Here is a 21536-nt window from a genome sequence, read left to right on the forward strand (position 1 = left end):
CATGAATGAGGACAATACAGAAACATTAAGTGACCGCAAATAATCAGTATAATGTACCTCCTGAGTCATCTTGAGTGCTTATTATTACTATTGATTTGTGATCAAACCAGTTTTTCCTTTTGTGATTTGGGCTCAAAACTTTAATGGTGTGCTCATTTTTAAACGGCTAAAAGAAGATTGGTCAGGGTACCTGTGGGGAACAGCCAGTGAGACCAGCCCTAATGCAATAAAGGCATGGTATCGCAGCAGTGGAGGAGATTCCTCTACCTCAAGGATTTTTTTAAAAAATCAATTCAAGATATTGTTATGTTTTATGTTGACAGATCTGAAAAATGGCTAAAGAAATTTCTTCTCTTACTTAACTGTATAAAGTTTAAAATTGATTTTTAACAGTGTAGCATCCAGAAGAATTTGTATCTCATAACTTCTCATCTGTTCTCAGGCAAATGGAAATCTATTTTTATTGCCAGTTTTCATCTGTGCTTGAACTTTTTAAAAATCAGGTTAAAAGCAAAGTTTATAAATGGGGTACTTTTCTTTCATAACTTGGGACAGTTATTTTTTAACCATTTTATACCTTCAAGTGGCATGTGCCCTCCCGCCCCCCCCCCCCCCCCCCCATTCCAGATGACATCTGGGAGGATTTTCTTCACCTTGTTCTCTTCTTACACTTCCTAGTTAATATTTCACAGCAGCCCATTTAAGGATGTCCCTCAGAGGTTTGAACAGCTTCTATGGAATAATCAGGGAAGTGTTCATTTGACTTTACCATTTAGGTTTTTTTTAAATGATCGGTTGTTGGCGCATAGAAATGCCAGCAGTAGATTTCATTAACATTTCATCATATTGGGACACTAAAGTGAGGAGAATGTCAGTTAAGGCACAGGGGTGCTTGGAAAGGGGTCTGTTGCTCATTGTTAATTATTTAGTAACTAATTAATATATGAAAGATTTTCCTTTCCTCTACTTAATGCATTTTTTTTTTATTAAGCATTTGTTAACATGTCAGGGAATGGCTAACAGCTTAGAAAATGTGTAGAACTCCGATCATTTTGCCTCCCTCCCCCCCCCTCCCCCCTTTTGGGGCAGTACTAAGGAAAGTATTAGGGTAGAGGTTGGGGATTTGGATTATTTGTTGCTTCAGTGAAGAGTAAATGGGAGTTAGAGTTGGTTTTAATTGAAAGGGGGAATTCTTAACCCATGTGCGCTCTTCAGGTATCATCCAGCATCCGTCAGTATTTCTTTTCTTGCAAGCTACCGGTATAAGTTGATGCTAAAAGATGTCTTTTTGTGTTTGATCTCTTTAGCAGGGGGAGCAATCTCAGAACTTTTATGAAGACACTTGAAGTCCTTCGTTCTTTCTCACTTTGCCATCATGTGGCCTCTGGACACTGGTCAGTCACTTGAGATTGACTTTAATTTAAAACAAAGGCCTTTGCCTCCGACCCAGAGGCGGAAGGAGTGAATCATATGTTTGAATGAAGAATTGAATTATGGAAGAAGAGTATACAGCCCTTTCCTTTCAAGCATAAGTCCAAATAGGCTCTCAGGAATGAGGATTTGTGAAGACATCAAACAGAAGTTTTGACTCATTCAAACTTCAGTGCTTAGTTATATTGCTGGAGAAAAGAGACCAGTTTTGCTCATCTGTTGTACCCAGGATCATTTTCACCTGACATTTCCTATCCTATTTGCCTTCCATCCTCAGTGCATGTCCTCGAGTGACTTACTCTTATCTGAAATTTTGCTGCCGGTAACCTAGAAAAACTTGTTGCATATTCTGTCTTCCATTTTAAAACTTAATTCTTCTCACCAGATACCTCCTGTATTTCCATAGTGTGTACAACAGAGGATGGGCAGGAAAGAAAGTGCTCGAAAGCTTTCAAGTTTTCAGAAAGGGAAGAAAGATAAAGGCCCCCTCTTCTTAACATACCCCATTTTGCTCCAGAAGCTGGGCTGTAAGAGCGTCAAGGTTTTTCCTTGTTTTCCTTTCATTGCATGTTTTCCTCCGGTACTGGTACATTCTCATTAATCATGGTTTTTGAAGATAGCTCGTTTTATCCATCTTCAGCAAAGAATCATCAGTAGTACGTATTGCTTCACCCGTGCTGGCGTCCAGAGAGGGAAACAAACACGGTGTCTCTTTTTGATTGGGGTGGGGGAATCTATGCAAAGGACTAATGTAAAACCATCCGAAATCAAAGCAGCAGCAACACAGTTCAAATCAAAGATCAAGGAAAAATTTGTTTTTTTATCATTGCATGTGGATCTCTGTCTCTCCCCTTCAGTCACAACATTGTTCCCTTCCCGTAGCCCGCACCTCCTCCATCCGTCGTGTTCTCAGTCTCTTCCTTTCTGTGAAAGGTTGCTTAGCTTTTAAAAAATTTTTTTTTTACTTTCTGCTTCTTGCATTTTTTGTTCTTTATATAAAAAGTAGCAGATTGGATGGATCTGTACACAAGGTGTTTGAGATTCTCTGAGAACCCAGAGTCCCCGGGTATGGCAAGCCTTTGGCTGACTGGAAGTGCTTGACCTGGGTTGTCCTCGTCCTCACGGTATTCTCAAAGCAGAGTTTCAGCGCTGTGCTTATTGTGAGTTCTATCAGCAGCTGGGTTGCTCCTGCGGGCAGCCACACAGGTTGATTATCTTTGGGATTTTAGGATAGCAATCAAAGTAGACTTACGTCAGGAAGAGCCTCTTTCTCCTGCTCCATCTTTTGGAACCAAAACACTCCGTAGTTGAAGTAAGAGCTCCCCCTGAGTCAGTTCCAAAATGCCTGTATTTTTAGATGCCACCACTTTTTTCCTCAAATGCTCACTTTGTGAATTTCATTTCCTGTTTCATGTCAGACCAGTGGTTGAAATTGGCAGGTGGCTCACTGGGCTTGTGTTTTGTTTTGCCAACATTGTTTCCATTCCATTTCTCTGTGTACCTGCACCTTGGTCTGGATCTTGCAACAAACTGTGTGATGCCCAAGGTCTCTGCCTTATTTCAGTGGGCAAGGTAGCTTGATGTCCTCTGCCTGTGCATTGGGATGTTTAGGTTATGCCTGCCTCCTAAACTGGCTACTGAGAAAATTGGCTTCAGCCCTGTCAATTGGTCTCTGGCAGCAGTTCCTAATAATTATTTATGCTTTTGGGATTTTTTTTCAGCTCCTGAAACTCTCTATCCAGTTTGGTTTTCTCAATCTGTACAGCATATGTACAGATCTCTTCTCTTTTGTCATTCCTTTCCCCCACCTCACCCCTGCCATTTCGTTTTTTAATGTTCCATAGTTTTGTACAAGATGAGACTTAGCCTTGGGTTACTTCTTGCTGAAGCTTTAATGCTTTGTAAATAAAATTGGATGTTTATTAAAGAACAGGTGTGGATGTTTGTGGACACTGACTGCTTCTGAAACTCACTAGCCCCTTTGATTTGTATGACAGGAAATACAGTTTACTATACTGATGTTAGCTCTTTCTGTGTGGAGATGTGGACCTGGGAGGAGTAGGGCGTGGTTGGGGAGTTTAGAGTTCAGCCTCCAGGGAAGATTATAAATAAATGACTGAAGAAAAGAGTTGGTGTTAAATCACAAAGATCATCTAGGAATCATCTCTCTTCAAATTCTTTAACTCCGTAAGTGTAAGTACTTGGTAGAGGCCATGGTGCAGGGGGATATTCTGGATGTTATAAAACACATATGAGGGACATTCGTCCCTTCCAAGGATCTTTCTCAAAGTGTAAGTATTGTTAAATTCCTCTTTGACCTTTTCCCCCCTAGGCTAAATTGCTTTCAAACTCACTGAAACAGCTTTCAAACTCCAGTCTGTTTATGTCTTTGGTTTTAATCATTGTCAGATCTGGGGGTCTACCGCTAATTTTTTTTTTTTTTTTTTTTTTGTTCTGGGACTTAGAATCCATCTTTGACGTCATAGCTGTTTCATAGCAACCCTGACCTAAGTGAATGATGCATACTCCTCTGTTCTGTAGACTTAAGGGAATAGGCCAAGGGGTAGGCAGGAAGATGTATGTATCCTTCGCCCCGTACATACGTTCACTGCCCTTGGGAAGAAAGAGTGTCTAGAATGGGGAGAGGGGCTGTATTGAGTATCGCCCTTCTTGCTGATAAACATTTGGATCCTAAAAGGGCGGCTCAGCCCTTGTCTTCATGAATTTTCATTTCTATTTAAAATTCCTTACCCATGAACAGTGTTACACACTTGGCAAAGTGTTTTCATGTACTGCTTATCATTTGATGTCCAAAGTAACCCTCCTGAAGTAGGCAAGGAGGTCTTAATTTACAAAGGAGAAAATAGAAATTCAAGAATGATCAGTCCCTTTCCTCCCGGTCCAAGAATTCTTAATCCTTTTCTACAGAAGATTTAGGAGACTTTAAAGAATAACAATTTAATGCAATGTAATCCCTCTTATTTTTTTAAATGTGGTATTTGCTTTCTTACTTGGTCACATTTAACTGGGATTTCGAAGCCCTGTAATTTGGATCCCACAATTTGGACAGGAGGGGCAGGAGAGAGGAAGAGTAGTTTCCTGCTATGCCTTTGAAGTAACTTGGAAATTCACCTCAGAAGCTGAAGTCTCTTCATCTTTGTCTTCCCCAGAGGGTGGGTTTACATTCATTACAAGGGCGTGGACAGAACAAAGACAGGAGAGGTAGTCCCCAACAAGAGCTAGTAAAGCAGCAACGTGGTGACTTTTCTCCTGCTTTGCGGACAGGACTTGTGTTTCATTGACAACAGGTGCGTCCTATCTTTTCATGTTGAAGGCTATCTTGTGTGAAAAGAATGAAGTGATGATACCGTAGAGGATTCGCCTGGGATGCCTGGGGGTTCCGGCTGCCTGTGGTGAGACATGAGGAATTCGGCCACTGGCTTCCTCCTTGGGAGCCTGGCCTTGGCCTTCTGTCTGCCTTTGGTGGTGGCGTCCCTGGAAACACTAGCCATCCCAAAGAGACTGCAGCAAGCCGTGGGGAGGGTTATTGTCCATACCACAACCTGCACGGTCACCTGTGGCCTTGGCTATAAGGAAGAGACCGTCTGCGAGGTGGGCCCTGACGGTGTGAGGAGGAAGTGTACGTTTCAGCGCTTGGAATGTCTCACCAACTGGATCTGTGGGATGCTCCATTTCACCGTTGTCCTAGGGAGGAGATTCCAGCTGAGCTGTCTGAGCTCAGACATCCTGGCGGTGGGAAAGGAGGCTTTCCGGTTCACCTGGAGATTTGCCCGTGGTATCATCTCAACTGATGATGAAATCTTCAAACCCTTCCAAGTTGATTCCCACTTCGTGAGGTTTGAGTCTGTTCAGGAGTATGACGCTGGGACATACCGGTGTGACGTACAAATGTTAAAAAACTTCAGATTTGTCAAGAGGCTCTATTTTGGGCTGCGGGTCCTTCCCTCTAACTTGGTGAACCTGAATTTTCATCAGTCCCTCACCGAGAACCAGAAGTTAGTAGATAAGGGTCTGGAAGTGAATCTGGACAACGGTTCTAAGCCTTACCACCCGTGGAAGAAGACGGTGGCTGTAGCTGTGGGAATAGGGATGGCCAGTGGAATGGTCGGTGCTGTGCTGGTGATCATCGCCCTGGGCAGTGGGCTGAGGAAGATCAACAGTGGTGCCGGCCTTGAGTCCTTAAAAGCCCTCCTCCTGAAAGGCTGGCTGCCCCGGACCCTGGACCGGCTGTTCAGGAAGCCGAGCTAACTTTCTAAGAGTATCTGGCTGGCTGGCTGTGGCCTGACCAGGAGGGAGGGCTCCCCCCACCGAAGGAGTGAATGGGGCACATGGAGAGGGGCAACATCGAGGTGGATCTCTTTTCTAATCTTCCCTGCCAGAGGCACCCAGGAAGCTCCTAACTTGGAGGTACTGTCCCTGCGCCTGAGAAGAGTTCTGTCTTCCAAGCTTGCATTCCCTATCTCTTAGAACTTGTTGCCTCTCCAGACCTCTGTCTCTTCTGAGCAGTATAAACAAGTAGAAGGGTATGTTAGTAACTTTTCTAGTGGAAACCTTTTTTCCCTCTTCAATAAAAATAATTCATAGTAGCTGCATGGACACCTTCTCTGCTCTTTAGATAAAAGTCTCTTGCATTTGTATAAATTGTCCCATAATAAGTCCAGCTTTCCTTTTTCTCCAATTTCTTAGAATAGACAACACATGCTTTGTAGGAGGCATATGCCCACGTGTGGCAGGGCCGAGGGTGTTAGTAAGGACATCTGACCTGGTAAGTTAACAGTCACTAAATGTTAATAAATTGCCCCTTCTGTGCTCCCTGGGCAAACTCTCTGTGATCACTGTTAAATTGATGCCTTTGAAACACTAGATTCTTCGTCTGGTAGGTTTCCTTGGCTTGCTCTCTCTTCCTGTCCTCCTCACTCTTTCAGTGCCCCGAAGTGTGTGTTCCTGGGAAGGTCATGTGTGTGGGTTTCTTGCAGCAGCCAAGGCCACCCAAGGAAGGACTAAGATTTTCCTACCTCCGTAGGGAATCCATCCTAAGATCCTCAGGCGATTCAGACTGTGTGAGATAATTGGCTTGCAGGAATGGTCGGGGAAAAGGCTCTTGGCCGCTAGCTGAGCTAATCCAGAGAGAATAGGAGTCTTCCCCTCATTTATTCCAGCTGCACACGTGATAGCAGATATGAAGACTTAGACTAGTGGTTCTCTTCTCTAGCTGTGTATCTGAATCACCCAGATGAGCTTTTGAAGGAGATTCCTGAGCCCCAACCCTGAGAATGCTAATAGCTCCTTAAATTTTGGCTAAACTTAAGTTTTGGCTATTATTTTGCTGTTAAAAGTAATTTCAGGGGCGCCTGGCTGGCTCAATCAGTGGAGTGTGTGACTCAGTCTCAGGTTGTGAGTTCAAGCCCAATGTTGGACACAGAGCTTACTTTAAAAAGTTAAAATAGTTTCAACCCCATAGAAAGTAAAAAGGAAAATTTGAGGACAACCATAGGTCCTCTACTTAGACTCACCAATTGTGAATGTTTTTCTACATTTATGTTTCTAAATCGATGCTGATTCTACTGAACCACTTGTGAGTTAGTCACAGATATTGTGACCCTTTACTCCTAAATCATGTATGCATCTGCTAATAAAGGCGTTCTGTATGACTACAAGGTCTTCATCACACCTGAGAAAATTAACAGTTCCCTAATCTTACATATGGCTGATACTTTGTCTTCCTGGCTTCTAAAATATTAGAGCCTTGTAATATCTGATCTGGGATCAAGTGAAGGTTCACATGCTACATTTGTTTCTCATAAGTCTTACTTTATGACATTTTTGTTGTGTATCATGACATCGATTTTATTGATGAGTCAAGCTGGTTGTCTTGGATAGTGACCCACCATCCAGGTTTGTCATGATCGCCTCATGATTACATACCTGTGGAAGAGATCTGCCTCATTTTGACCACCACACCCTACACAAACCATGTGTGCTCCCTTGCTCACTGCATCGCCTGAGGAACACCGTGTCAGGGTGACTCACTACTGGTAAGTGTGGTAATTTGGTTGTGGTGATTGCCAGGTCTCTCCAAAGATGTATATTTTTTCTTCTTGTAATTAGTAATTTGTGGGGGGAGGGGGGTACTCTGTGATTTTCTAATAACTATTAATGCCTTAAAATGCGTTAGAATTCATGATCCTTGCTTATTACCTGCCAGGGACTGCAGAATGGTGACTCTGTATGTGCCCTTGCTATATTTATTAGCTTGCATCTTTCTATAAAGAAGAGCTACTCTTTTTTATTTTTGAGGTCTCTGTGGATTCTGTTTTTCAGTGAATTATATATAATCCATGACTGTTGTCCTATTTTTGATGTTTAAGTTGTCCCCAGTTTTGGCCAGTAGGAGTCTCTTCAAGCCCCGTCTTTTCATCCTTCTGTTGCGGTCCCATTTGACTTAGAGCATGTCCTTGCGTTCTCGAACAAGATGCCTCAGATCCACTTTTGGACTTTGTTTTTTCCAAAACCGAACCTACCGTTTCTCCAAGGAATTCTAGTTCCCTTTCAGACTGGGGAATAGTATTTAGAAGCCAACGTCTGGGTGCTAAACGTGCTCACTGCCACAGGGGAGTCCTTGCTCTTAGGCCCTTCTAATGTCCCAGATACACATCAGTCATGAGTTTAAAGTGTCTCTGGTTTTCAGAAGTTTTATAGGTAATTCTGCTATCAAGCAAAGATTGAGGACCCCTGGCCTCAGCCCACATAGTTTGCAGTTTGCTCCTATTTTGAAAAGATCTTAAATTTCCACACTCTTCCCACCCCCTTCAGCATTTTCTGTACCTCAGAGGGGATGGGTTTCAGAAGGGGTTTCTGGTCCCGGTTCTGCTGCTGACTGTAGTGGAGCAAGCAGGCTGGCCTGTGGAGTGGGAGGGCCGGGTGAGTGCCGTCCTGCGTGTGGCTGGCACTGTGTTGGGAACGACTGCAGGGGAGCAAGAGAAGGTCCCCGAGGAAACATAGATTGTGTGCTTGAGCACTCAGAGGAGGGCGCTTGCTAGTCTTGGAAAGACCCTAAAACAGCATCTCAGGTCTGATGAACTCAGTGTGTTGCAGCCCAGGAGGGAGGAGGCTTGAAGGGGGCAGTTCCCCATCTCAGGGCGGGAGCACCAGACCCAGGGAGAGCCCAGTGGCTTGTCCAGCATCTAGTGCCAGCCAGTGGTGAAGCCTGGGGTGGGGTACTGGGCAGCTCTAGGCTCCCAGCCTCTGGGCTTTGGGCTCTTAAGTTTGGACACTTAGGATGTGGAGGGATTGAACAGGGAAGAGAACACGCAACCCCCCCTCCCCAAGCCCTCCTACAGGAACTCAGTTCAATGCATGTAATCTGCCCCTGCAGGGAGGGTCAAGGACATGTTCACTGACTGAAATTTGGGTTCTGGACTGGCCAGTGCTCCCAGCAGCCCCATCAGGTGCCAGGTGGTGGGGATCAGCCCACTGTACTGTCCGCCTCCTGGGGACTCGCTATCTGCCAGCGGCTGCTGAGCACAAGGGGCAGCGCTTCCGCTTGCGTTGGCCCCCTCCCCCGACAGGCCGTGCAGCCCAGTTGGCACGGAGCCCTGCCTGCGTTGCGCCAAAAGGCTGGACCATTTGCAGGGCTGTGCAGGTGTGTCACTCAGATGCAAGGGAAGCTTGAGTGTCTGCATGCAGGAGAGAACCCTGCAGCTGCCGAATGCCAGCAGGAATTCACATCCTCTTGGCTGCAGATAAGCGCCTTCTTGCTAGGTGGGGGTCATTGTGTCCCTGCAGGGGGAAGGCTTCCTTTGGGTACCGCTGACTCACTGCTGTCACATACCTTAAAAACCAGGGAAGCCCAGAGCAGTCCCATGGCAGGAGCACTGTTGACACCACTGTGTTGGGTAAAGCCCGCGCAGGATAGTAAGCTGCCTGCTTGTGCTCTGCTTAGGCCTGCCTTAAAGTCTCTCAGCCTCATTCTTCCCCCTCCCAGACCTGCACCAGGCAGTAAGGACTGTGTGCTGTGCCTTCTTTCTAGCTGACTGCATGGAGGGGGGCTGGGAACATGGGTGACAAGCTTGGGTTAGGGAACAGGACAGGACGTGCGATCTAGCCTGAAGAAAACACCCACAGCAGGTGCCAGCTGCCCCAGCTTGTCGAGAAATCAACTTTATTTAAGAACTGCCTGCTACCAGAGTCAATAAATAACTACCATTACAAGAAGTACAAGAGAGACGAACAATAGGCCAGTGGGAGTGGTTCCATTTCAACAAAAAGAGGGTCAAGTCAGGGGTTTGATGGAGCCCTAGCCCTTGCCCAGCCGCGAGCCTGAGCTCTGCAGACCCTGGATGGGGTTGGGTAAGTAGGAGTCTGGGGCCCAAGGAAGGGTGCACCCCATCGAAGGGTGCTAGGCTATCTGGGGCTCTGGGCAAAGTTACCTGGCCTATTTCCCCCCCTTTCCACTTTCATTATCCTGCCTTCCCAAAGCCTAGGACCATATATACAGCTACCAGGCACCTCTTTCCATGGAGCTTTTAGAAGTCCCTTAAAAATGCCACCCAATCCCTCACACCGCTCCAGGAGCCTCTCGGGCCACCTCTTTCATCCCAGGACGAAGCCCAGCTTGGGTCTGAGCTGGGGAAATAGGTTTGAGGATACCACTAGCCCTCCTGTTGGCAGTCACATTCTGAGCCAGGAAGAGAAAAGAGCCCTCCAGGTGGGGAGGAGTTGAAAAGAGTGAAACATCCTTAGCCATCCTTGGGTTCTGGCCCAGAGGAGCCTCCGTGGCCCCTGGTGCTGCCCAGAGGCAGTGCCTGCCACGAAAGAATGCCTGAGGCGAGCCTTCCCCTTTGTGACAGTGACTGTGGTCACTACCCCTGCAGGAAAGGGCCACAGTGGAAAGAGCTCCAAGACTCTTCCGTGCCGATCACAGTCGCAGCCCTGGAAGGACACTCCACGGTGTCTCCGCACCCCTCCAGACTTCCCCGAGCCTAGACCCCAGACCAACAGCTTGAGTCAGAATTCCCCAGAGGTCCCTAGAAAAGCAGCCTCTCTCAGTCACTCGTCCTGGGCTCTCATTGCAGTTCTTCCTGATGTCTGACCTCAGGTTCTGTTATTTTATCCAAAGAAAAAGGGCCTCTCCTCACAGCCTTTCTGTTCCCTGGCCCATCTCTTTCGACAGCCTGGATGGAAGTGGATAACCTGACCTTGCTGGACCCCGAGAGACCCCCGTCTGGAGGGCACTCCTGTCTCCCTGAGGGCGAGGTATACATTGAGACTGTTAGAGTGACTAGGACCAAGTAGCCAAGCCCGGGGGGTGGGGGGTGGGGGTAGGGGGGTGGGCAGAGGGCCCTGTAGGCCGAGCCCAACTGTACCCAAATGAACACAGCCATGGTGGCTCTTGGCCCTGAGGCGGTGTCTGCGGGCTGTCTCCCTACCTAGCCCTCAAGGCACTTGCTGGCCACTAAGCTGTGGGTGTTTCCCTTGTCACCTCCCCGGGGGCTCGGTGTATGAGAGAGGAGAGCTGCAGAATTGAGTACTGGCCACAGCAGGGGTGAAAATCAGAGGCCCCGGGAAGGGGGTCTCCAGCCTGCAGGCAAGCTCCTGCACAAGCCACCTCGACCAGAAGCTACTCTGTTCTCTGTTGCAGATGCCTGCGTGTCCTCCAGTCGCCCACTGTCTCGCTAAACCTTAATCGGCCCTCTGCCCGAGGTGGTAGGCTGCAGGAGCATGAGTTTTCCTATAGCTCTGCGTCCCCCAGACAAGTTCTGGTTAGGTTTTCCCGGGCTGAGTGCTCCTGGTTGAAAGCCTTTGTAGGTTTTCCAGAGGGTCTGCCTGCCTCCCCTTTGCCAAGGGGCCTCATTGGAACTAAGATCCTTAGTCATGAGCACCTTTCGCCTCAAGCTTAGATTCCTCAGCCTCCAGCTGCACGGGTTAGGTCCCCACCAGTTAGGTCCTGCGCCGCACCGGGTCATCCTTCGAGCCCCAGCACCCAGACACCCGTCCTCTTGCCTCCCCTGCTGCAGCCCAAAGCAATGAAGAAAGACTCAGCTAACCCTTGGAAGAAGGGGTTTTTCCTTGTTTTGTTTTTCCCCTCAGCATCCCCTTTCTGATAGAGGTGGGGACTGGCCGGATCCCAGCCACGGGGCATGCCAGGAAAGGTGCTAGACCCTTTGGGAGTCTCTGTGTCCACAGGGTGGTCACTTAGCTGAGCCCCCAGCACCTCGCACGGAGGGACGGCTAGGAACAGGTGAGGAGGGGGTGGTCAGTGGTCCCAGGGAGGCAGTCCCGGGACAGGAGCGGAGTGGTGGGTGCAGCAGTGGCCCAGAGAAGTGGTGTGAGCTGACATTTTAAAAAAATTGTAGCGGGTAAACATCAACGTAAACCTGCCCAGGAAAACAGAGCAGGACTGAAAAGTTAAAAACCTGTAACAAAATAGAGCTCTAACTGTAAACTACAGAAGCCAGGCTCTGGGATCCTCCGCGGGCCTGTCCCTTATAAGATGCCTGTCCAGCTGCTCCCATCTGTGAAGGGCCCCACGTCAGAGCACAGGCTTTGGGGTGTCCTGGTTGTGCCACCACTGCTGCCTGGATTTGGGGAATCCCTGTCCCTGTGTTAGCTCCTTATCTTGGAGCAAGGGTAGAGGCGGCAGGGGGCTTCAAGCCAGCCCCGCGTTTAGAGGGCCCGGCAGAAGCTGTAGGCTTAGAAGGCCAAGGCCCAGCGTCTCCTGGCATTGGCTCACGTCTTGGGCTGGGACCCAGCCACGCCCATCACCCCATGACCACCCACCTGGACTTCTTAAAGCAGAGTTTTCATGGCCCACTGCCCTTCTTAAGACCTTCTTAACCAGGCTGCGGCCATTTCAGCACCTCCCCCTTCCTCTGGACACAGCCCGGAATAGGAAGGTAGGACGGGCTGTGCGGCCTTGGGAAGTCCCTCACCCCTCCATTTCCTCATCCGTCAAGTGAGGGGCTGGGGCGAGTTGAGCTCGGAAGCCTCCTCTAGCTCTCAGGCCCCGGGACTGGTGATGGGGCCAGAGCACGTGGTTTGTTAATGCCTTTTTCTCCTGGGGAAATGCAAAATGGCCAGGGCAGCCGGGGATCAGGTCTTGCCCGGCGGCCCAGAGTATTCCTGGGAGCAGGCAGGGCCACACAGAGCCCTTCGAGGAAGACTCCCGACCCCAGAACGCACAGAACTGATGCCGCCTTATGTCCCTGGCTTGAGCGCGTTCGTGCTGGATGGCGGTCCGGGGCCTGCAGGCTGAGCTGCAGGAAGAGCGTGGGCCCGTGAGCCTCGCCTCCTGTCTCCTGCCCACACCCTGGAGGGACCGTGCAGGAGGGATCTTGGTGGGGTGGGGGGCCTCCCCAAGATAAGCCCTTTAGTCATGCAGCCACCGATGGTGGCTTCTGTCACTCTGGGGGCAACAGGGTCAGGTTGGCAGTGTTGGCTAAGAGGGCAGCGTCCCCCCATTGGGACTGTGCCTCAGGCCAAGTCTGGTGCCCCTTCCTAGTAGGGGTCCCAGCTTCGCAACCCCTTTGAGTTCCTGCCCTCAGCAGTCTGGGGTTATCATCCCCCAAAGTTGGAGGGGCTCAGGCTCCTGACCTCGGACTTAGGGGCACCAGTTTTCAGCCACCTGGGTCGGTGGCAGGGGCCTTGGGGAGTTATGGAGGACAGTGTCAGGGTGCAGCTGTGCAGAGGGGAGTTCTTGCTCTTGGGTGAGGCCCTATCCTCAGACTGAGGGATGCTGACGTGTCTGCTTTGTCCTGCTGCAGCCCACTGGTGCCCGTGTTCCCACGGGGTCGGGCACTCTGCTCTTGGGCCAGAGGCCGTCCGCAGTCCCGGAGCGCCACCTCCTCCGTGCAGACACGGGTCACATCCCCTCTTCCCACGGGCCTGTTTCCTCCCGTCCAGGCGGCCTAGAGGCCCCAGGCACAGGGTTCAGTATCATCATGGAAGTTACCGCCTGGCGTCCTTTGATTTAAAGAAGAAAAAAATATCCTTGCGTGGGTTCTATCCTGTGGCAGAATAGGAAATATCCTACCTCCTACAAAAGGGCACTGTTTGCAACAGGTACTGGAAGCCAGCCATTCCCAGGCAGGTGTGGGGCCACCTTGGCGTCAGGAAGGGACCAGGGCCAGCTGGCTGTGTCCATTAGAGGCGGGTGTCTGGTGGCGGCAGGGAGGGAGGGGCGCCGAGGTCAGAGCCCCAGGTAGCCCGCGAGGAGCAGCATCACCACCGGCGGGGAGAGGATGGCGCTGGGGTGCGGGGCCGGGCTGACTGCCGAGTTCTCCACCATCATGCTCGTGCCTGAAAGCGGCAGGTGCAAAAGTGAGGCTGTGTCCGCTGGGCGTGGGGCCTGCCACCGCCCCACCCTCAGGACAGGACCCAGACCTTGGCCGAAGAGACCTGGGAGCGCGGCTTCAGGGCTGGGAGGTGTTCTCCGCCCTGCTCCTATAGCATTTTGTAAGACCTTTGCTTCCACGGTCTTGAGACTGACCTTGCACCCCGTGAAAGGAGCAGCCCCCTCTGCCCGGCCCTCGAGGACGTTTGGGGGCTGTGCAGTGGGTGGCGGCAAGGGCAGTCCCAGGACTAGTTACACGTGGTTCCTGCCTACCTTCCCCTTCCCCCTGGGGGTCTGGCTCAGTTGGGGTTGGTTTGGGTGGGAATAGCTCCTCCAGGCAGCATCTGGATGGACCCTGATGCTCCTGAGGGATAAGGTGGGGGAGAGACAGCACCTCCATTCCTCACGATGTGGACTTCTGCTGGGATGCCGTCCCCTCCAGGCCCTGTGGTCCGGATCTGCACCAGGGCATGGCCAATGTCTTCAGGAACTGCGATGTCTATCCAGTTCCTGCTGGTCAGGTGCAGTGTGGGGGTCGGGTGTAAGTCATTCTGGTAGAGCATCTGTGGGGAGGAGGTTGGCCGAGGTCGAGTCCACTTACACCTGCTGGTTGTTCTCCTTCCCCAGCTCTGGGTGCTGGTAGGTGTGCATCTGCTGCGGGTCCTTACCTTTCCTGTCTCCTGCTGCCCAGGGCCAGGCTCTTGAACAAGCTCCTCATTGATGGGAGGAAAGCTTGCAAGCAGCTGGACCGTCTCTGCAGACTCCTTAGGCTGCAAGGACCCTCAGACTACCACCTAGTCCCACACCGCCCCCTCGAGCCCCGCCTCCCCGCAGCCCTACCTTCTGCCCCCATTCTCGTGTCTCTTTTACGTCTGACTCAGAGCACTCTTGCTCTGCACGGCAGCTCCCTGTGTCCACTGGCAAGAGATCAGCTGTGCCCTACCCTTTACTGCCTCGGGGATCCCTTCCTCACCTTATAGCCAGTGACTGCAGACTCATTTCGGAAAGGAACCACAGGATCCCACTTGATACTAAGTGTGGAGCTTGAGAAAGTCCAGGAGATGTTGTCAGGAGGTCGCTGTGGAGCTGCGGGAGAAGGGAGAAAATCGGGAAATATTTCAAATGTTCCTCACCAGCCACCCCCCTTGCCTTAGCTGGTCTTTATCAAGGTGTCCGCCTACAGCGTTACACCCAGAGCGTCCTAACACAGCTGCCTAAGAAACAAAGCACATGAAAATCCAAAGGCTGGAGAAGGGGGAGGTGCTCCAGAGGCCACGACTCCTACTCACTCCCCATTTTCATTAGCCTGGCTGCCCTGCTTCGGTCCAGCCCGGGCCTTGTGGGCTAGGATGTCTGTCTCATCGCCGGGGGGGGAAGGGTGGTCCCAGAGTTGCTCCCACCCCCGGCAGACAGACTCACGGGGCTTCATGGTGGTGGCATTGGCAGAAGGGCTGGTAGGCCCAGTGCCCGCCCGGTTGTAGGCCCGGATGGTCACATGGTACTTAGTGTCGGGGTGCAGGCCAGTGACTCGGGCACTGGTGTCTAGCCCTGCTGTCCTCACTCGGTCAGCGGCTGCTTCTTTGTCCCCAGCTTTCCAGTAGCGGATCTGAAGGGGGCAGGGGGGAGCCTAGGGTCAGCAGCCAAGGTCACACCTCAGGGTGGCCCTGGCCCCCCACGTTCTGTCCCTCTCTTGCTCGCTCTGGTCTTCGTGACTCCCTGTCTGGTCTCAGAACCCAGACACCAGGTCACAGGCTCCCAGAGGGGACAGAGTGAGCTGCTGCTGCTTTATTGGCGTCTAGCAGCAAGCCCCATCTGAGGGGCGCGCTCAGGACTTGAGTGGAATGAGGTAGTGTGTGGGCAGGGTTGGGCACGGACCCCAGGACCCCAGGACCCCAACCCGGTTTAATCCTCTCAGGGAATCCGGGCCAGGAGTGAGGGCGGTGCTGAAGGATGTGAGCCACGCTCATGCCGGCAGCCCGATAAATACACAAACCATCGTCCCACTAAGGCCTGTTAACTATGCGTCCAGCTCAAGGGCAGCTTGGTGTTATCCGGCAGCGGGGCTTGGCTGCCCCCCCTCCCCCCGGCTCAGCCCCAGAGCTAACGATCCTGGAATGGAACGCACCACGTCACCTGCACGCCCCCCGATGCTTCTCCCTTACCAGTGACCTCTCTTGCTCTCCGGTCGTGCCCTTCCTACGGCTCTCTGCCCACTCCATCTGGAATGCCTGGGGGCTCAGAGCTCAGCCCCGAAACCCCTGGGCCCGCGTTCCCAGGGTAGGATGACCAACAAGTGCAAAGAGGGGGCCCTGCTTTCCTCTGGGGGCTCAGGCTGCCAGGCTGCCTGCACTTTGGCCTGAAAGGGGCAGGCCGTGTCCCTTCCGGACCCCGCTCCTCCTGCCCCGGGGCTCCCACAGCATCCAGGGCTGGCTCTAGGCGGATGGCGGGAGTTGCCATGTCAGTGAATGATCCCAGGAGGAATGACGAGTGAGCTGTCAGGTGTCCCCTGCCCCCCTTCCTTGCCCAGGTCCCAGGGCAGTGCTCACCTCATACCCCAGGAGGATGCCATTCATGTCCTGCTGCACGGGTTCCCAGGTCACGTTCATCTCTGAGGATGACACCCCCTTGGCCCAGACCTTGGTAGGGGCCACCCTGGGCTCTGGGGACCGATAACAGAATGGGTTTGGGTTCCCTGGGCCTCCCTGTGTCCTGCAGAGAAGCCACCAACTGGGACCTCCCTTCCTTAGGATTTTTCTTTTCTTTTCTCTCTTTTAAAGATTTTACTTATTTGAGAGCGAGCGAGAGAGAACACAAGTGGGGGGAGGAGCACACCCCCGCTGAGCGGGGAGCCCTGAGAGTGACCCTGGCGAGGCAGACAAGGGACTGAGCCTCGCAGGCACCCCTTGCTTAGGAATTTCAAGAGCCCAGGGCCCAGGATGAGGGTCCTTTTGGGGCTCCCACAACATCCCCAGGCTCCCTTCTTTTCTCTCCCCAGAGCCTCCCTCCGGCCTGCCCCGGGGAGCCAGGGCCAGGGACAAGGCCGGTGCCCTCTCGGCCCCCTCGAGGCCCTGCGCACCCCCACCCCCACCCCCACCCCCGCCCCGGGGCGCCGCGGCCGCCCACCTTCCTCCGCCGAGTGCACCAGCGCCGTGAGGCTCTCGGGCCCGTCCCCGCGGCGGTTGTAGCTGCGGATCTTGACCTCGAAGGGCGTGTAGGGCCGCACGCTGTCGTTGCTGTAGACGAAGTGCTGGGCGTCGGCGCCGGGCACCCGGGCGGTCTGCCAGCCGGAGCCGCCCTGCCTGCGGAAGGACAGCAGGTAGCCGAAGCCGTCTCCGTTCTGGTACTCCCGGGGCACGGGCTGCGGGCGAGAGCGGGGCGTGGGCGGGCGGCCGAGCCCTGCCCGCCCCGCCTGGGCCTCCCCCAGCCACCCCCCCCCCCCCCGCCCCGGGAGCTGGGGGGGAGGGCAGCCCGGGGGGGGGGGGGGAGCTGGGGGAGGGCAGCCTGGGGGGAGGGGAGCTGGGGGGGAGGGGGGCGCTGGGGGAGGGCAGCCTGGGGGGTGGAGGGGGGCGCTGGGGTAGGGCAGCCTGGGGGGAGGGCAGCCCGGGGGGGGGGGAGGGGAGCTGGGGGAGGAGGGGGCGCTGGGGGAGGGCAGCCGGAGGGGGGAGCTGGGGGGGAGGGGGCGCTGGGGGAGGGCAGCCTGGGGGGAGGGGAGCTGGGGGGGAGGGGGCGCTGGGGGAGGGCAGCCCGGGGGGAGGAGAGCTGGGGGGAGGGGGCGCTGGGGGAGGGCAGCCCCGTGGGGGTGGAACAGGGGGAGGAGGGGGCGCTGGGGGAGGGCAGCCGGGGGGGAGAGCTGGGGGGAGGGGGGCGCTGGGGGAGGGCAGCCCAGGGGGTCGGGGGGTGGGGGGGTGCCTCAGCTGCTTTCACCCTGCAGTGGGGGAGGAGTGAATGCCGCCCCCACCCTGCCCCACAGTCAGCCCGCAGCTGCTCTCTCTGGGTCCTCTCTAGCGCTGGGCAAACCTGGAGGTGAGCCTAGACATGTGGGGCCAGGACTGGTCCGTCCAGAGACCTAGAGGCAGCTTACCGTCCAGTTGAGGATGAGCTCTCCAGGGGCTCCACCCCCTCCGCTGAGTCCTGAGGGCGCCACTGAGGGGGCTGTCAGGGCCAAGGGACACAGATGTGGCTTGTGACCCGCGTGGCAGGGCAGCAGCCTGTTCCCGGGCAACAGACTAGGCCGGGGACACCCCTTCAAACTGGTCCTACTTCTGTCCTCCAGCCGCCCTCCGGATGTGGGCTCTGGAGTCCAGATCTGAGTGGAGCCCACCTCTGCCACTTACTAGCTGTGTGTCCCTGGGCAAGTCGCGTCACCTCTCTGAGCCTAATTCCCCTCTCTGTAAGAGGAGCCTGATAATGTTTCTCTCAAAGGGCTGCAAGAATAAGGTCAAACACGGCGGTGCCTGGCTCATGTGCCGGTCCCTGCTCTGTGATCATACATGGTCCCTACATGGTCCCTACATGATCTTTGTCTTCTTCTCTCCTGTCAGTTTAAATAACACAGACCAACTCCAGTTTGCTCTAAAATGAGGGGAATAAGTAATCTGGAATTGCAGTTAATGCAAAAAACATTTCTTTTAGGTTGCAGGGGGTTTATTATTATTTTTCTTATTGTAGCAGATTTAATTTCCTAATTATCTCTATGTTCAGCAAGGCTGATATTAAAACAAGACTATTTAATTAGATCATGAATCTGGCAGGGGGTAACTTGGCTGAAGATCAAAATAGTTCTACAGAGAATCCAGCGATGGGAAACTCACCACGTGATACTGATGCCAGTAGTTGAGGGCCTCGTAGTGCGAGGGGTGCTATTGCCCATGTGATCCCGAGAGGTGGGCATTCCTATCACCCTTGTCAAGTGGAAAGACCAAGGCCCAGAGCAGTTAAGTGACTTGCCTAAGGTCACACAGCTGGTAAATGATACCGTTCAAATTTGAACTCAACTCTTCCGATTTCAAAGCCCGTCATCTTTCTTCTGCATCACAGCTGTCTTTTGCTCACCAACTCCACGGACACCAGAATGAAAGAGGCTGCTCCCCACCCCTCATTTGTCTCTCCTAAGAAGTTCAACCACAGAAGCTGCTCTTTCTGGAATTCCTTACCCAGGAGAGGTACTGGTTAAAAATATTGACTGACTGGAGAGTTGGCCTGGAGCATATGGGAAACCATGTTTAAGGGGCATGGGAAGGCGGCCCTTGACTACACATCCAGAGGGGCAAGCCCATGGGCGGGGAAGGGGAGATGGGGGTCCTGAGTCCATCCAGTTGCCCTTCTCAGGACCCCACAGCTCCCGTTCTGGACCTTCAGCTGTGAATCTCCCAGGGTGAGCAGGTGCCTCTCCTGGCTTCTGTCCCCATCCTTCCCCACTCAGGGTGTGTGACACCTACCTGCCCAGTCCACCTGCTCTCAGAGAAACTATCTTGGGCAGCCCGGGTGGCCCTGCGGTTTAGCACCGCCTTCACCCCAGGGTGTGATCCTGGAGTCTCGGGATCGAGTCCCACATTGGCTCCCTGCACGGGGCCTGCTTCTCCCTCTGCCTGTGTCTCTGCCTCTCTCTCTCTCTCTCTCTCTGTGTGTGTGTGTGTGTGTCTCTCATGAATAAATAAAATCTTAAAAAAAAAAAGGCAGGAAAAGTGTTATTAAAAAAAAAAAAGAAACTATCTTGGATTTAGAGACACTGTTTCCCTGCACAAACTCACCCCTTCCTCATTAACTGATTTCAGGAGCTCAGGCACTACCAGGGAGGACATCTGCCCATCACCCCACGGTCCTGGGTTCAAGGCCAGGCTCTGCCAATATGACCCTTCTCTTCTCCAGACTTTGATTTTTCCATTAAAAAATAAAAAAAGAAGTTTTATTTTGGGATAATCATACAGTCACGTGCAGTTGTAAAGTTAGCCCATTTTTCTTTAAATGCGGCATTTGGACTAGAGGGTTCTTCCAGCCTTGACAGGCCCAAGCTGTGGCCCAGCGCAGTGTGTTGTGTGGTGCAGTGGCCCTGCCCTGCCTCTGTCCCTTTCTCATCTGTTTTGTTAGAGTCCGAAACCTGGTGGGCAGGGTTGGGACTCCCATAATTGGGGTTCCTCCTCTGGGGTTCCCTTTCAGGATGGCTGGGGTCTGTGCCCTGATAGTTATTCTCTGTGGGACTCCCAGGACTCTGACCTGCTTCCTTGGTCCGGATTTTGCTAGAGGGCCCGCTGGGCTCCCCGGTGCCCAGGATGTTGCTGGCTACGACCCGGAACTCGTAGTCCATCCAGGGCGTGAGGCCCAGCACCTGGGCAGTCTCGGCGTTGCCCTCGATGTTGGCGGGATCTGCAAGGGACCTGGAGTGGGTGCGCTGGCACGCGTTAGTGTAGATACGGGCGGGGCTGGGCCTGACTCACCTCGGTGCATCCAGCCCTCAGGGCGGTACCTGCTACATACTCGGTGCTCAACAACACCTTTTAGAATGACGGGGAAACTAGTAGACTTTCCTGCCCGGGGGCCTCTGTTGATGCTCAGTGCATCAGTGGGGGCCCCAGAAATGGTCTGTCAATCTCCCAGGGCACGGACTGAGTGCTTCTTCTCCAGCTCTTTTTCTACTCTCGTTGTCCATGTGACCACCTTCCCCGATGGCCTGGGAGCTCCCTGCAGGCAGAGGACCTAAACTTGCCCCTCTTTGAAGCTCCAGGCTCAGCCAGGCCTTATCAGCACTGACCTGGGTGGAGCCTCACACTTACTGGTCCGAACCTGCTTCCACTTCCCTGCAGGTGGAGTGCGGGCTTGCAGGGTGTACTTGGCAATGGGGCTGTGGTTGTCGAAGCCTCGGCTCCAGCTGAGCTGGACGGTGGTGTCGCCAATGTTCCTCACCACTACGCCTCCTGGGGGACCTGGGGGACCTGCACCAGGGGGTCAGAGCACAGTGAGTCAGAATGGGGCAGCTGAAATTTGAGCCAATCTCCTCCAGGCTGGCATGGGCTGCTGCAGTACCCAGAGGGCAGCTGAGGGTGCAGTAAACACTCATGGGGTGGGAGGCCAGGCATGGGGCAGGTGGGTTGGGAGGTCGGGGAGATGTGTCCAAGGTTGGAGGGGCTCACAGAGGCCTTCACGTAGAGATGTGTATAGATTTCCCAGCACCAGGCTTTGAAACCTTCTGGCCCCAGCAGAGTTCTCCCGTCTTGGGAGGTAGATTTTTAAAATTATGGCTTTGGGGGAGGAATATTCTATTCATTTAGGACCTTCAAAAAACCACAGGATAAGTTGGGCTCTGGTACTTAGAGGCCCTTCTCTCTCAGAAGTCCTTCCCCAGAAGGGAGTTAGGGAGCAAAGGCCAGATTAGGGGCCAGCTGGCCTCTGATGGAGTTGGGGCAGGGGTGGGGTGGGAAACCCCATCACCTCGGACCAGGACTGTGGCCTCCTTGGATGCACTGTCCACCACTGTCTGGGCCATGCACGTGTACTTCCCGCCGTGGCGCAGCTGGGCATTCAGGATGGTTAGATCCCCAACTGTCTCCTTCTGCACATGGGGACAGGAGGTGGGGGACAGGTCAGTGGAAGGGGCCCTGGCTGGTGCAGCGAGCCATGAGACACGAGGCAGGGCCCGGAGTCCCCTGCTCCATTATGTCCATGGAGCCCTCAACATCTTGGTGCTTCTATCTGTTTAGTGGGGGGAATCAGCTCCCCCCCCAACTTAGTACCGTGGGACTTTGTCATGGAAGACAGT

The 21536-nt window shown here is 53.2% G+C and overlaps 3 protein-coding genes across 7 annotated transcripts in view; 2 read left to right on the forward strand and 1 right to left on the reverse strand.

The window, feature by feature from the left end:
- Window positions 1-3361, forward strand: part of RBBP5 (RB binding protein 5, histone lysine methyltransferase complex subunit) — a 39490-nt gene extending 36129 nt beyond the window's left edge. For all 3 annotated transcript variants that reach the window (XM_072814596.1, XM_072814597.1, XM_072814598.1), the window contains one exon: window positions 1308-3361. In XM_072814596.1, coding sequence (XP_072670697.1) covers window positions 1308-1336 — 29 coding nt within the window. In that variant the 3' untranslated portion in view covers window positions 1337-3361. The remainder of the gene's footprint in view (window positions 1-1307) is intronic.
- A 155-nt stretch (window positions 3362-3516) lies between these two features.
- On the forward strand, window positions 3517-11840 carry TMEM81 (transmembrane protein 81). Its single transcript, XM_072814600.1, has one exon. The coding sequence runs from the start codon at window positions 4852-4854 to the stop codon at window positions 5698-5700; it is 849 nt and encodes a 282-aa protein (XP_072670701.1). The 5' UTR covers window positions 3517-4851; the 3' UTR covers window positions 5701-11840.
- Window positions 9597-21536, reverse strand: part of CNTN2 (contactin 2) — a 32778-nt gene continuing 20838 nt past the window's right edge. For all 3 annotated transcript variants that reach the window (XM_072814593.1, XM_072814594.1, XM_072814595.1), the window contains exons 14-23: window positions 21209-21329; window positions 20554-20712; window positions 19997-20146; window positions 17865-17935; window positions 16907-17141; window positions 16330-16442; window positions 15203-15389; window positions 14757-14869; window positions 14178-14346; window positions 9597-13749 (exon numbers count right to left, since the gene is read on the reverse strand). In XM_072814593.1, the coding sequence (XP_072670694.1) occupies window positions 13640-13749; window positions 14178-14346; window positions 14757-14869; window positions 15203-15389; window positions 16330-16442; window positions 16907-17141; window positions 17865-17935; window positions 19997-20146; window positions 20554-20712; window positions 21209-21329 (1428 nt within the window). In that variant the 3' untranslated portion in view covers window positions 9597-13639. The remainder of the gene's footprint in view (window positions 13750-14177; window positions 14347-14756; window positions 14870-15202; window positions 15390-16329; window positions 16443-16906; window positions 17142-17864; window positions 17936-19996; window positions 20147-20553; window positions 20713-21208; window positions 21330-21536) is intronic.

This window comes from Canis lupus, chromosome 38 (assembly GCF_048164855.1).
Source record: "Canis lupus baileyi chromosome 38, mCanLup2.hap1, whole genome shotgun sequence".
Taxonomy (NCBI): Eukaryota; Metazoa; Chordata; class Mammalia; order Carnivora; family Canidae; genus Canis; species Canis lupus.

Excerpts from the sequence above, each read along its gene's own strand:
- TMEM81 (XM_072814600.1), top strand. The coding sequence starts at position 4,852 with ATGAGGAATTCGGCCACTGGCTTCCTCCTTGGGAGCCTGGCCTTGGCC.